The following is a 16,141-nucleotide window of genomic DNA, read 5'->3' as shown; positions in this document are numbered from 1 at the left end:
TTTTATACTGTGGTGAAACTGCTAATTTTCACTATAACTTAGTCTTCAATTCCTTCTGTGAGGAATTTGACAGGATTTTTACTCCAGTAACGGTGACAGTAAAAAACAAACAATGTTTTAATGATTGGGCAACAATGGGTATCCACAAAAGTCGTAAACGCTTATATGACCTTTATTATGAGAAACATTACAAGATTAGTGAAGAATTTTAAAATATATATAAAAAAATACTCCAAGCTCTTTAAAGTAGTTTGTCATGAAGCGAAAACACGTTTCATTGAAGATAAAATTAAAAACAGTAATAATAAAGTAAAAGCGACTTGGAGTGTAATTAACAATGAAACTGGTAGATCGAATTGCCGTAACACCTCTATCTGTTTAAATATTAATAATCGCGTTATAAATTCGGAAATAGAAATTGCAAATGAATTTGATAAATACTTCTCCGAAATCCCGATTGTCACGACCAAAGACCTTAACTCTTCGACAAAAGCAGCATATGATATGCTTAAATTACACGTACCAGTATCTTCCACTGATTTGAAATTTAAGTATGTTACAGGTAGCGATATAATAAAAATATTCAAATTAATTAACCTAAAAAATACAAAAGACCTATGGGGCCATTCGACTAATATTGTAAAATACATATTTGACATTATAGCACCTGAATTAGCAATAATATTTAATGAATGCATAGATGAGGGTGTGTTCCCTGACCTCATGAAATACAGCAAAGTTAAACCTTTCTTTAAATCGGGCAGTTCTTTTGTCCCTGCTAATTTCAGACCTATTTCAGTGCTGCCTGTTTATAGTAAAATTTTTGAAAAACTTTTGCTTCAACAGCTACAAATGCATTTTTGTAAATTAATGAACAAAAATCAGTTTGGTTTCACTAGGGGCTTATCAACAATTAATGCGGGTACTAGACTCATTGAGCACATCTTTGACATTGGGCATTTTTTGTGATTTGTCAAAAGCATTTGACTGCGTCCACCATGAAACTTTACTCCTAAAACTAAAACATTATGGAGTAAAAAATAGAGCCCTAAATCTGTTAAAATCATATTTAAGCGAAAGAGTTCAGATGGTCGATGTAAATGGCAAACGGTCTTCGGGTAAACCTGTGGGAATAGGTGTACCACAGGGTTCTATTCTCGGTCCTTTCTTGTTTCTTATATATATTAACGATCTACCGTTTGTGGTAGATGATAGCCATGAGATTGTATTGTTTGCTGATGATACTTCACTTATTCTTAAAGTGCAGCGACGTGCGGATATTGATGACGAGGTAAGCAATGCACTCTCAAAGATAGTACGTTGGTTTGAGACGAATAATCTGCACTTAAACAGTAAAAAAATAAAGTGTTTACGGTTCATTACACCAAACACAGCGGAGGTACAAACCAACGTACTTATAAATGACCAGAGATTGGAACTTGTGGACACTACGGTCTTCTTGGGTATCACGTTAGATAAAAAGCTTCAGTGGGGTCCACATATTACCCATCTAGCAGATAGACTCAGCTCTGCGGCATATGCAGTTAGAAAGATTAGTATAAGAAATTACATTAAAAAGAATTCTAAAGGAATCAATTTTGAGAAAATAAATGCCTTTTATGCCTTTTATATTATTCTGAACCAATGGACATCAAAATTTAAGTATTTTATTACGATCTAGAAGGTGATAAGAGTTTTCTTCCAAACTGACCATTTCACCAAAAATATATTGAAATTGTCAACGGGCTGCATATTATCTCCGTCTCATACGTTTGGGAAAAGAATATCGTTTGGGTAAGGCCGGGATAGCATTAAGATCTACCTCTTTTTCAGCTGGAAGACCTCCACGCCACGACGATTGGTCCTGCGCTGCCCTCATCCAACGTATTCCGGCGACCTGGGTCAGATCGTCGGTCCATCTTTGGGGGGCTACCAACTCTAGGTCTTCCGGTACGTGGTTTTTACCCGGGTGTTGGATTTTACTGCCCCAACGGCCATTGCGCGTAGGGTGTCGCACAAGAATAGCACCAATCCATCTCCTCCCTCCTGTGGGTGTCGTAGGTGACTAAGAGATAAAAAGAATGGAGGATGGGCAGCAGTATCCTTCTAAAAGAGCGCCAACATCTACTGCGATCGTCAACGATTCCCATTACCTACCCTTTACGAAGTGGCGGTAAATTCAATTAGAAAAATATATTTTTGCACATTCATAGGTCTCATTTCCGTGACCTACATGAATAAATTGATTTTGATTTGATTTGATTATGGCAACACCCGCCAGTAAAAATATGACTATATACCTTCAACGTAATAATTGTTCAGTAATACAGTAAGAGTATAAAAGTAATTCAATTCCAAAAAGTCTTTATTCACTGTAAATCTTTATAAGTTACTAGCTGACCCAGCAAACGTTTTATTGCCGATATTAAAATCGCGATAAAAAAGTAACTGTAGATCGTAGATGGGTGAAAATTTGAAGTTGTATGTATTTTTTAATGCAGACTCATAATCAAACAAATATAAAAAAAATGTCAAAATCAGTAAAAAAAAATTTTGGCGTGGACCACCCTTAACATTTAGGGGGATGAAAAATAGATGTTGTCCGATTCAATATGCACTCAAAATTTCATGAGAATCGGTCAAGCCGTTTGAAGGAGTTTAACTACAAACACCGCGACACGAGAATTTTATATATTAGATTTAGTGAAAGTCATCATGATATAACAATATTCATAAAAAAAAATTAGAAACATTATTTCCAACTATCTTTATCATTCAAATAATCTTTCACATTATAATAGGCCTTTGATGTTAATTTATTTTTTCGATACATTGGTAGTATTATAATATAATTTGGGATTTTATTATAAAATATAACACAATCCACTTGAAAAGATTTAGCAATTTTACGGAGCCTAGTAGACGGAATTGCAAGTTTATGTTTGTTTCGAGTATTAATACTACATACTATATTATACTATAACGGCCTTACAAATAAAATTGGCATATCTGAGCATAAACCAAGAATATGTAAAATGTTTTCAAATAGAAATTTTGCCTATGATTGATTTATTTGGATGTTTAACGTTTCCCGCGTTAAATTGCAAGGCTGCTTGACATTCGAAATACTTCAGAATTGTCAATTGTCATTGTATTGACAGTGTTGTCAGCGATTTTGTCATCATTTAGCATATTCTTGGTTTATTCTGAAGTATAAGTTTAAGGTAAGTTTATTTATAAGGCCGTAATACTTCTGATTACATTACATTTAACGTCAATTTCTTTCAGTATTGAGTCCTGTAATTATGTTGGTTGGTGGAATACATTTATCTCTGTATATGAAGTGGAATGTCTCACTCACGTGTGCATTGAACGATACGTGGTCGCTAAATACATCAATAATGGTAATATATTATTCACTGTATAATATTGAAATAGAATTTTACTTAGAAGTATGTGTTTTAGATAATTTATACATCTAGCTACGTCTTGCTGCTAGAAAACCAATGAAAACAGGCCAGGCTTATTACTTTAGTGTGCATCACAGCTACGGCTAACACTCGCGATATGTATGTCACTTTGTCTTACTGTTCGTGCGTTGCTGAAAATAGAAGTTAATAGTTTATTTAGGCTTTGGCTGTCATAGTCTATCTTGACGTATAAATTAACATTTACACGGCCAGATTATCTCTGGACCTCGCTGGAACGTGAAGCCCCCTCCTGTTTCCGTTTCACCCGCTCACGCTCGTCCTGTTGGGTCAATACGATTTGCAGTTTCATTACCGTTAGGTTACATGTCGTGATATTTTGTTTGTGTTACGTTTTGACTTTTTTTGTTAATAGTTCTGCAGTTTCTGGTGTTCTGTGTCGCTATAATAGTACTGCCAGAATAATAAATACTTTTTATACTTAATCTATATTCTTTCATTGACTTTTCATCAATATAATAATAATAATCAGCACCACAACACACCACCTTTACATCAATATGTAATACTGAAAAATTAATCGCTTTTATATATTAATAATAATATTCTACTGATGCTTGTTTTGCACACCGTAACAATGCGCCGATGTGACGCCATCGACGTCATTTCCAAAGATAATGTAGCCAGGTAGTAAGATTCCAGAAGCTATTTTAGGTTTCCATCTGGATGTGTGGCGGTCCTCCACAGTGAGGTTTTCAAGGAGCTTTCTTCCACGTATTACAAAGTTGTAGAATGAGCTTACTTGTGCGTTGTATCCGGACGATACGATGATACATGGGTACTTTCAAAATTAGCGCATACACCTTCCTTAAAGGTGTGTGCCTCCTGTGATTCCTCTGGTGTTGCAAGATAATGTGGGCGGGGGTGATCATCTAACACCAGGTAATACGTACCCTCGTTTGTCCTTCTTTTTCCATAAAAAAATGACATAAACACTTCCTATGTTTTAGGTTGGTCCATTATAAAATGGCATTACCCGATGTACCAAGTACTATGTGTCCTGTTCGCTTGTTTGTATTCGTTTCCGCCCCTTTTCGGCATCGGAAACTATTCTTTAGATTTTACATGCGATACTTGTGCATTCAATATGGAGCTACCTGATTCCTGGATGAAATATGCCATTGTGGTGATATTTTTACTACGCAGTGTGAAATCAACCTCATTCATGTAAGTAACAAATATTTAAGGAGAAGTCGTCTTTCATTGCTTTAGTACGAAATAACACAAAATTAGAAGCTATAATTAAATGATAGTAAAATCGGAAATGTAATTCGAGATCAAAAATCTAAGCAAAGTAATGTCATTGTCAAAATGACAATTCAGAGATTATCAACATTTTCTAGGTAGTTTAATAATAAACTTACGTATATATAAATTATTTATGAATGTCTTTATTTGCAAATGGTAACCAAACATAAAATAAATAATTTCCATATTAATATTCGCTCTCTGATTCGGGGTCTGAAGAGCTTGATGTTGACGAATCGGAATTGGTTACTTTTATAATCATCTCATCATATTTTCTTCATAATTTATATTTTTGGATATGAGCTATTCGTTGATTTGCGCTTTCAGCTTGCAGTTTTGGGGTTCGATTCTAACCTTCGGGAGTAGTAAGGGACATTAAAACAAATACCGAATTGGTTTTTAGCTTTGGCAGTATGCCCTTTAACCACTTTTCATAATGAGTATATTTTTAGAGAATAATTTTCAGTGTTTATATAGTATCGGTATATCTTACTAATACACACATTCATTGAGCCGAGTTTATTATATAAACATATAAAATATAGTTTAATTTATAAACGAAAAACAAGAAGAGCGCATCTAATCACGATGATCGTCAGAAACCGAATGAACAAAACAATATGGCGACCAGTCATACCTGTCACTGCGACCAAGATTTTTTGTAACATTATTTACGTATTTCTTCTGTAGACTAGCCAAATGTTTAGGGCTTCTATCTTATTGCCAGTAGCAAAGCAAAGTTTGCACAATAAATTTACATTTTAATTATTGAATGTATTTTATACTACATTAGGAAGAGAAAACGTTGTGCAATATTTAATTATAATGTATATAGACTACACTTAGAATTTTAAAATGATATTTTAGTATATTTCAACACGCACTATGAAAAAGATTATTATTTGTAGTTGGCAACACCATTGTTTACATTTTTGATCTCGAATTATATTTCCGACTATATATTTCATATAACATATTTACAATATCATAAATAATGATTTAATTCTTCAAGTTGTTACCTGGTTTATATATGTAACAAATTATTGCTATGCCACGCCTATAGGCGCTGTATATACAGCCTCAGAGTATTTTGAATATATGTCCTAAAACAATGGTACTTTTTTTTAATAAATCCACTATTTACTATAAATATTCCTAAACAACGATATATGCCTGGTTGGTACTCGAGCAATGGTCATTTGTCATCAGGTGAACCCTATTCTCGCCAGTTAATTGAAAAATAACGAGAGTATGTTAGAAATAAAATAATTTTTAATCTAATAACGGGAGCCTAAGTCTGTGAAGGTAGAGTGTAGATTATTCTTGTTAGTAATTGTGGGAGCATATCCAAATTTTTTTTTTTGTTTAAAACAGGACCTAAAACCTCTTCTTGAACGTAAAAATCACCCGTTCGAAAATGTCTGCCTCAGACCTGAAAAGAACGGCAAGAAACTCAGCGGGCTTCTTTATTTTAAATAAATTTTAATAATACTAGTTAACAGTAGTTTTACAGTTATTATTGTTAATCGTAATTTTCTTTTGCGTTTTATCATTCTGTACCAAACAGCCTTGTGTGATATTTTGACGCTATCTTGAAAAAGCATCTACATCCACCTAAACGGTCGGCCACACTCCAGTGATGCCTCAGGTGTTGCAAGAGAGTATAGGCGGCGGTGACCACTTACGAGCACGCTTGTATGTCCTCCCAAGCTATATATACTAGTATACAAGTAGTTTATTGTATTCAGTTACCTAAAGAATCAGCTAGTGTATTTATACAGGTATTTATTAATTTTATTTTGTTTATCGATTCGATGTGACTGATAGTAAAATCTCAAATCATCAAAATCATTTCTTCAGTCATTCAAAATCATTTATTGAACATTAAAAACTACCACACATTATTAATAGACTGCCTCAGACCTGAGAAGAATGGGCTCAAAAAACTCAGCGGACTTTTTTTCACGGTTCCGGAGATATCGTGATGAGTCAGTACTTAGGAAAATCTCTATTATGCATATAGATAATAACCTCTTTGTATAAAAACAATTCAATGACAGACTTGTTTTTCTATAGGATCGTTATGTTGTATTGGACTAGGAAGTTGGAGATTTTTAATACACGCTCCGTCAAGATGGCGGAGCAAGCACCTTTCACTCAGGTATGGATTGATGTATTTAAAAAAGTTAAGGAAAGAAATCTTACATAAATCTATAACAGCTAGTGAGATTGCTTACAATATATTGTGAACATATCGGTACTTGACCAATGAGCACTAACCACTCATTGAAACTAGCTCTCCTAATTCGGTTCCATGACTGATACCAGTGGGGGGCTCCATTGTACAGGATGCCGGCTAGATTATGGGTACCACAACGGCGCCTACTTCTGCCGTGAAGCACTATAGTGTAAGCATTATTGTATTTCGGTCTGAAGGGCGCCGTAGCTAGTGAAATTACTGGGCAATGAGACTTAACATCTTATGACTCAAAGTGACGAGCGCTATTGTATTGCCGCTCAGAATTTTTTTATTGTTCAAGAATCCTGAGTGGCACTGCATTGTAATGAGCAGGGCGTATCAAATACCATCAACTGAACGTCCTGCTCAACTCGTCCCTTAATTTCATAAAAAAAATGCATTGCAAATATATAAGTACCCACCAGGAGTCTAGTGTGTTTTAATGTCGATACTCTTGCTTATCGTTAAAATCTTAAAGATTTAACTTTCCTATGATTGACCAAAGGGCAAAAATATTGAACTGGGGATGTAATTTATCGAATTAGGCACATTTTTTTACATTTTATTCGCCCTACGTAATAAATAAGTGCTCTTTATGTGATAAATTGATATTATTAAAATAATAACGGTAAAAGAATTATCATTTTGAGAGAGGAATAATATTATTGTTGCATTAAAAATAATTTTTTGCTTAAGAAATTAATTAAACTTTTGATTTTGTTCACTTAGGTCAGTAATCCTTTGTAATAAGGACAATCTCAAAACATTTTACAATATAACTTAAACTGTTTTTAGGCTTTTGTTTGGCTGTAATTATGTTTTTATCAACAAAATCATGTTTGATGATATTTCAGTATTTCCTCCCCTGTGTTTCTAGATTTATAGGTCAGCAAAATCTTTGCTGGTTGGGCAAGAAATATGGGTGGAAATAACCTTAAAAGAATTTCTGCAACAAGATCATAATTTTTTTATGTAATGATTTCAGAGTGTCATTGCAATTACCGTTGTAAATCTGATGTGTTGGTTACCACTAGCGTTGTTACGAGGGTGGGTGGTATTTACTAATCTCATTTACGGATATATGCCAATGGCACCGTCGGGCGAGCAAGTCAAATGGGCATTATGGTTATCTTCGGTAAGTTTGTTATACTACAGTATGAGCCAAAGTGAATGGAAGAATATAAAAAATTCGGTGCCAGCGATGGTATAAATGGTGCGCTGGGACTGACGGGTGTCTTGCTTTTTCAACCGAAAATTACCTGACAATTACAAGAATAACTAAGAATGGTTTTCGCTGATTGATTAAATGACACGTATTTGATCGCACCGATAAAATACTGTATGACTGGTGACTATATACTCGGTATTCGATTCTCAATCTTGTTATGTAATAAAATTAGGTGCTCAATTTGTGAACAGATTCCCAATAAATATATGAAGTGTGGACACATCACCGCACTACGCTAAGCGCAAGCGGCGACAGATTCCGTGTGTCCACCTTCCCCCTTCTTCTGCGCCCCGCATTCAGTGTGTAATCCTTAAATTAAAGTGGTGATGATTGGTTCATTGCGTAATTACTAACTTTACTGTCGATTAAGATAACTAAGTACTCAAATATGCATTTTAAGTTTATTTTTCTTTCTTCAGATATGTATATGATCGCCAAATGTCGCGTACTCGTTGCTATCTCACCAGTCGTGTTGTATACCATCGCGGGCAGCAAGTGCTTGACAAAATGTATAATAATAATGTAAAGTAACTTTTAAACAATCCAGGCACAGTTTGATCATAATTTAAATGAACATGATAACAAAGGTGTATAACTGGTGAAATATTTTTCTTACACAAGATTATAATTAAATTAATAAAGGATTTATTTATATTTTCTATTATCGTGCGCAAAGTTCGACTTTTCGCATGCATTTGCGTTCGCGAAGTACTACTTTCCCACACGTTGACAAGAGCGTGCGGGAATGTTTGATTATAATTATAGTGTCGAACTTTGCGCAACTCAATAGTAAAAATAGTATACGATACTCGTGCGCACGTAGGTCATCCTGCACTCACTTCGCTCGTGCGGGAACGACCTACTTTGCGCACTTGTATGTACTGTACGTCATGTATGTACTATTTTATCATTATAAAATAAATATGTTGGTGTGTGTTGTTGGATGTTACAATAGTCTGTAATTGTTTTGTTATTTATTATTTGATCTATGCTATATACATTTTCTGTGGTTTTAGCATGGCGTGGAATGCGCAATTTTGAAATTCAAGTTACAATAAAAATGTTAGAAACTCTTGTTAAACAAAACCATTAGTGTATTCATATAATTCACTGCCAGGTTACAAAGAAAATCATTAATTGTAACTTCTTGAAGCGAACAAATTGCGTACTCGTATTAGATGCAGTTATGTTTAAGATTCACCTAAAAATAAATGCTCTTGTTTCAGATCGCGCCTGCTTTCACTGCCGCTACGCTATTTGTAGCAGACAAGGGCATTCGAGAGAACATTACTAACATTTACCAAGGGCTCAGAGAATATCCCACAAAGAATAAGAATATGTAAAATATGAGAAGTAATCACGGACGAGTAAAAAAATAAGGACTCCGTGTCACCTTACATAACAGTGAGGCACCAAAACAAGCCGGTAAACGTGTAATTATACATAGCCCCACGCATACACTTACACTAATACAAGCCAATCGGCCGCCATTATGAGATTTGCCATCGTCTGTGACAGATCAGTTTGCGTCGCAACAAAATATTAACAAAATGCCGTCATGCGATGTGAAAAAATGTAAAAACAATAATATAAAAGTATTTGTGGTTATATGATTATTTAAGGGAGAAAAAACTGTGTTTACCCCGTAACCGCACACATACTAGAATAAAGGTGCTTCACTTGCTAATATGGCGCGGAGTCCTTCTGTTTTTACTAGTCTGTGGAAGCGTTAATATAAGCGTCTTCCTAAAATTCACGTTGGAATAGATTTACTTTTATTTAAATCTACAAATGTTCTAAAAAGACGCTAAAAGAAATTTTGCGGGATTACCATATGGTACGTTAATAAAAATGATTTAACTCCAGAATAGAATTCCTCTTTTTCGGTGTCAGTATAAATATATCTAGTGGATATAAACTTTTAGAAATACAAAATAAGTATATTTTCAATACAGTTGTTAAACATGTTGTACTTTCAAAAGTTATAATTATGATTCGAAAATTAAACCCTTTGCATGGGCTTCTTTCTTTTATGCGATCATTTAATTATTTTCATTCTTTTTTCATATTACTTCACATTTATTTTAAGAGCTTGATCTTTACTTTGCACTTTAATTTTACTTTATAAGCCAATTTAATTATTTTATTAGGAAGGAGGAGTTTTCATACATAGAATGGAATCGGATAGATTTCATACGAGACAAAATGTATGAGTCTGTACGTCTAAGCATTCAATTCGAAAATATCTATTATCTTTTTGTAATCACTAGTTTTAATGTAATTATTTTCACATCAACAATTTGTCAAAAATCGAATGGACATGGACATCCGCAACAATAGGTGTCAAGAGATGCTTTTTTTTAAAAAAAAACAACATCGAAATAAACATATATAATTCTTCCATCTGTTTTTTTAGCATTTCCCACAGCTGCGTTCCTTTACTTTCCACCTTTGTACCACAATGTCCAATTTTAGTTCTAGGTAGTCGCAGCACTGTCATAATGTCACCATGCTCGGGGGTCACTCTTTCAATACTTACAAGAGGCATTCAGCAAATACATAAAAAACAACATTGTAACAATCGTTATTTAATCCTGGTAACATTAAACTGACAAATATTTATACAGAAAATAAAATTGTAGTTGTATATTTATATTAGGTATTTACATTTAAATTATATTCACCTATCCCAAAAATATTTGCAAGCGAAAAAATTCGAGGCTTGCTGTTTATAACTTAATTTGGAATTTTTATTTACACGAAATTACCAATTGTTTGAGTAAGAATAAAACTTACTCAAATTCTGTAAAAAAGCTTAAGAAAGAACATTTATTGGCATGATTCTGGGTAATAAAAACCTTTTTTTTCTATTAATTAATGTACATGCCTCGTTATTATAACTACAAAAATTGTGCATTAAATAACCCTTACCGGTAATATGATCATATATATAGCTTTAAATGCAGTGTGAGCTGTGAATATGTGTTATATACCGTTAACTCGATATATTTTGGTAAAACCCCAATTTATTCACGGCCATTTTTAAATTCCACAATTAGGGCCGTATATTTTAATTTAAATACTTATTTGAGTTATTCCTGTCTCCGGCAGTTCAAAGGAGACACAGACATGCTTATGAAAAATTAAGGAATTAATGTGAATACGGGATATTATTGTCAAATACTCACGTACGTACCTTTAAAACGATAAGTACAATTAAAAAAGGAGTGTCTATGCAACTATTTTTCTACAAAGTATTTATAAATTTATTGTGTATAATAGGAAAGATACAGATAAATAATGTTTATTACGTAGGCTATATTTATCATGTATATTCTATGATCTAGGTATGTTTGGTCCACAATAAGGCCTTGTATGAAGAGTAGGTATAGATTAATTATTGTATTTAGTATTTACAATATTGTAAGATTGTCAATCTTATTAATTATTATAAACGTACTTATAATAATTTTATATCATATTATTTTTATTTGTATTTTATCAACTATTTGAAAGTATAATTAATTAAGACAGATAAGATATGTAGCCGTTACAATAAGTTATTCTTAACATATCGTGCATCAGGGTAAGTCCGGATAACTCAATTATGTTTTTCATGTGAAACATGATTTTATAGCTAATCGTCACGTTTTTCGGTTACGCGCCATGTTGTTTTTGTTTTAAATGCCACAATATTGACTGACAACTGACATTATATACATTGTCTATTCTAATAGAATTTGATCGATTTTGAAGTGAAACTTCTATATCGACGTATGGTAGAATTTAAAAAAAATCGACACACTTTGTTCGACACAAGTGTGTCGATTTTTTTTAATTCTATTAAAAAAAAATCGACACACTTTGTTATGTACGACGTTGATTATTTGAACATAACTTAAAACTAAAAATAAGTATAAACAGCCTAGCGAAACTCTCTACGAAAAAAGCGATTCACTCGATTGTATGAAACGTGCAGATTGATAGAATGACAGATGACGGCTGTAATCTTGTAAAAAAAGGAGAGCCGAAATCCACTACGTTTTAAGCAACTGTTGGCTTTCAAACTTAGCCGTATTATACTTCGTTGCTAATCGCCATACTGTAATTACTACTATTTCAAACTTATATCAAATCACTTCACGTTTCATAATAAACTAAATTTCATTTTTTTACTTACTTACGTAATATTAACATCCTAACACATTTTTGGGTATAAAAATAATGTCTACTAGATTAACAGTCATAATAATTAATACTTGCTAATTTCAATGGATTTATACATTTACTGCAGATACTTATTTATAGTACGTTTAACTTCTTACGTGAGTACACTATTTATTTACATACATCCCTTTTTATTTGCGTCACGCCACAATCATCTTACGCAACGCATCGACAGACGCAGAGTGCAGACTGCTGAGTTCTGACTCCTGACTGGAGCGAGAGGCAGAACAAGATGGCGTCTCGCACTATGCTTAGAAGTTATTTATTTTATCCGGACCTACCCTGTATCCCCAGTTACCCTGAGGCACCTTTAGTGATTTATATTTCTACGTGCTTACCATATCTCCATATAACACAGACTTTGTACAGCTATGTATTCACAGATTTCCTATAAAATTAATTTATGCTTAAATATGTGAAAATCTAAATAAGGCGCCATTAATAATATTTTCTACGTTATAATTCCGTTAAACTACTTGGCAATAATCCTTGATTGAGATGTACCTTCGCTGTCTTTGCTATTGCAACTTGTATTTCTCCAACATTTATCCTGATGAAGCTCATGAAATACATCTGCAATATCGACTATATTGTCTTTCGCAAAGTAGTTTTAAACTAAGTAATTAATTTAATATTATATACAACTTTACAAAAGCGCAGTATTTATATTTGCACAAATAATTGAGATATTGATACACCGCGTTCATTTGATTTCTACTACTTATAATTTGAAAACCAATACAAATAAAATACCAGTATTTGCAGATTTTTGTATAGATTATTCAAAACTCCTCTCTCATTATATCATTCATAGTCGAATGTTTTTTTGCCGGCTTGTTTGAATATTTTGCATACAAAATACAGTTATAGTTTGTTTTTCTAATATAACACTTATTATTATCAATTTGTTGCAGTCAATAATTATATACACTAAAACATTTTTAAAACGACGTGAAATATTGTACTTCACAATTTTTAATACTCTCATGATCGTCAGCACTATCACTATCTTTGGAATGAGCTTTATGGTCTGCATCACATTCAATATCCTCATATTCTTTATCTTCTATATCAATATTATCTACAGTATATACCCTGTTGCTATATGTATCCTCTGAAGGGCTCAGAGAGGAGGTTGAGGGACTGTTGAGTACAATGACTGGATTGGTCCCTCTAAATGTCTTCTGCTAAATGTCTTCCAGTACAGAATCCTGGTGCCATCTCTTTCTATTCGATCGCCTCTCAATAAGTGGTATCAGGAACAAGATTAGCCCACTCAGCGATATGGTCGCGCCCGCAACGTAAAATCCTGGCGCGAACGAATTATAGTTGTCGTACAGCCATCCTGTTGATTATAATTTACATGTTTATATTTGATTACATTATAGATTATAACGTAATATCAATTCAATCAAGTAATTATTTAATCATTTATTGTATCTTTATTTTTATCTATTAAATAATTTTATTTCCGAGCCAGTCTTTTATTGTATTTAATTCAGATAATTACTTGTTATCTAGTGACTAATCTTTATGGTATGTTTGCAATAATTTTTTAAATAGTTAAGTAATTTTAATTTACGTATTCCACATATAAGGTTCTGTCTTCAGTCAACTACAGATCATCTAACAGGAAATCCTAAAGTTGAGGCAAAAAAACTAGCACTTGCCATACTGCCATTTAGAAAAAAATTGGGTTAGACAAGTTATTACCTGCAAAAGGTGGTCCTATAAGTGATGCGAGACCTTGGAAAAGCAGAAGAAGTCCAAAAGCATTTGTGAGCTTTTCTAGTCCAAGGAGGTCTACTAAAACCACTGAGGTGAGGCCAACGTAGGCACCAATGGTAAAACCGAACACTGTGGCATACAGCGCTAATCCCCAAAAGGTACTGCACGCCATTGCTAGAGCTGTACCTGAAATTTTGTAAACACAATTAAATTCAATTTGTAACCAAAATTTATGAACGATGCGATTCCAACTGAGCCAACCGTTCAAGTGACGTATGGTTCAATAAATCTTGGTATGTATTGTTCAATTCTCAGGATGTGGCGCCATCTACACGATCTAATTTGCAGTTGGTGACCGGCTCAACCCCAATAATTGCTTATAGGAATTTGACTCGAGACTTCGTTCTTTCAAATTTAACAAAATTGTTTTATCTAAGTTTTGGTTGTGGGTTTGAGTTCCGCATCTTTCATAAATTTTGGTTACAAATTTTATTTAAATTATCACAGAAGTGAGGTCAGACAAAATTAGTTGGAACACTTTGGATTAGTTACTGTACACGACTTGACGCCCGGAAAAGAACGAAATATTTTTTTAAACATTTGTTTGGTATTTTTATGTCAGTCATCAACAGATAAGCATGGGGCTCAATTGATGATAGGTGATCATTTCCACCCATTTCATCGGCACGGTGGATCGCTGTCTCGTTGGAAAAAAATAATTAATATGAAATTACTTATACTTTGTTTGTACCTGGTACTCAAACAACAATACGAACTACCACCTACAGTTTTTACTTCGTTACGATTTTATTATTTATATGTAGATTATTAAAATTGTCAATACTTACTTATGCCTGCCAGAGTGAGACAAATATTGTATGCCAAAAGGCGATTGACCCAAGGCTTGTCACTAATGTATCCTAGAACTATTCTCCCGACTAAGTTAGAAGCTCCAATTATTGATATCAGGTATGGCGGATTCTCTATACCTAGCTTCTCAGCCAATGGAACAGTATATAAATATGGGATATAAAATCCTATACTCGTCAGGAAATTAGATATTGAGAATAATATAAAAATTGGGTCAATCAGAAGTGAAATATCAAGCATCTCAGATAATGCCGACTTCATGTCTTCTGAACAAGGCAGCCAGCCACATCGGGGTTCTTTTTCCTCTCTTTTAACTGTGATTTGTCTTTCAACAGAAGCTGCCCTGAATCTTGCTAAGCTTGTCATACTTCCCTGATATAAAACATCAGGTCTTTGCATGATGCCACTTCCTTGTCTGGATCCCATCCGTCTTTGCTCACTTGAGTTTAAGTCTGATTGCGATAGTGTAAGTCTGGCGACATCATAGTTTGTTTTTCCATTTGCTTTTACAACGTATTCTGAACTTTGAGACCTTTTAAGCGGTGATAAGTTTGCTTCCGGTAGCATTGGCTCCGTGACTGGAGTTCTGGGTCGTTCGGGTACAGGTCGGAACATTATTCCTAAAGGTATACAATTTAAGACAAATGCACCGATGATTGCCATTGCACCCCGCCATCCGTAGTTTGTTATGAGGGCAGAAGTTATCGGAGCAAAGAGGAAAGTTCCTAGTCCTGAGCCGCATACTGCTATCCCTGAAAAAATATCAAATATCCATTATCATTATTTTAGGCGCAAGACTTCCACTGCACACAAAAGCACTCTCAAAGATATTCACGACGATCAGTCTTGCGCTACTCTCATTAAAGTTTTGTTTTCGGTTTTCGAATTATTCATATTATTATATATCTTATTCCCATATTCGACGCTTTATAAGGTCGACACCATTATTGTTACGAGTATGGGCTTCGGTTATCACATAACAACAGTCACCCGTATGTATACTTCTTTCTCTAGCACTTCTAATACACTCACTTCTCTAAAAATCATTCCAATCACCTGAGTTTAAAGACACCAAGTGGTTCAAAACATATAAAGCAGAAAGATTAAAGGTAG

The 16,141-nt window shown here is 33.9% G+C and overlaps 2 protein-coding genes across 5 annotated transcripts in view; one reads left to right on the top strand and one right to left on the bottom strand.

The window, feature by feature from the left end:
• Window positions 1-12,008, top strand: part of LOC126969265 (blue-sensitive opsin-like) — a 29,109-nt gene extending 17,101 nt beyond the window's left edge. For both annotated transcript variants that reach the window (XM_050814643.1, XM_050814644.1), the window contains 5 exons: window positions 3,289-3,404; window positions 4,439-4,655; window positions 6,813-6,897; window positions 7,961-8,110; window positions 9,430-12,008. In XM_050814643.1, coding sequence (XP_050670600.1) covers window positions 3,289-3,404; window positions 4,439-4,655; window positions 6,813-6,897; window positions 7,961-8,110; window positions 9,430-9,546 — 685 coding nt within the window. In that variant the 3' untranslated portion in view covers window positions 9,547-12,008. The remainder of the gene's footprint in view (window positions 1-3,288; window positions 3,405-4,438; window positions 4,656-6,812; window positions 6,898-7,960; window positions 8,111-9,429) is intronic.
• A 1,437-nt stretch (window positions 12,009-13,445) lies between these two features.
• LOC126969228 (monocarboxylate transporter 12) overlaps window positions 13,446-16,141 on the bottom strand; it is a 65,885-nt gene continuing 63,189 nt past the window's right edge. For all 3 annotated transcript variants that reach the window (XM_050814573.1, XM_050814574.1, XM_050814572.1), the window contains exons 5-7: window positions 15,007-15,780; window positions 14,144-14,344; window positions 13,446-13,775 (exon numbers count right to left, since the gene is read on the bottom strand). In XM_050814573.1, coding sequence (XP_050670530.1) covers window positions 13,618-13,775; window positions 14,144-14,344; window positions 15,007-15,780 — 1,133 coding nt within the window. In that variant the 3' untranslated portion in view covers window positions 13,446-13,617. The remainder of the gene's footprint in view (window positions 13,776-14,143; window positions 14,345-15,006; window positions 15,781-16,141) is intronic.

The sequence above is a fragment of the Leptidea sinapis genome, chromosome 17 (assembly GCF_905404315.1).
Source record: "Leptidea sinapis chromosome 17, ilLepSina1.1, whole genome shotgun sequence".
NCBI classification, from domain to species: Eukaryota; Metazoa; Arthropoda; class Insecta; order Lepidoptera; family Pieridae; genus Leptidea; species Leptidea sinapis.
Note: the sequence above shows the minus strand (reverse complement) of the source record. Positions and strands in the feature narration are given on the sequence as shown.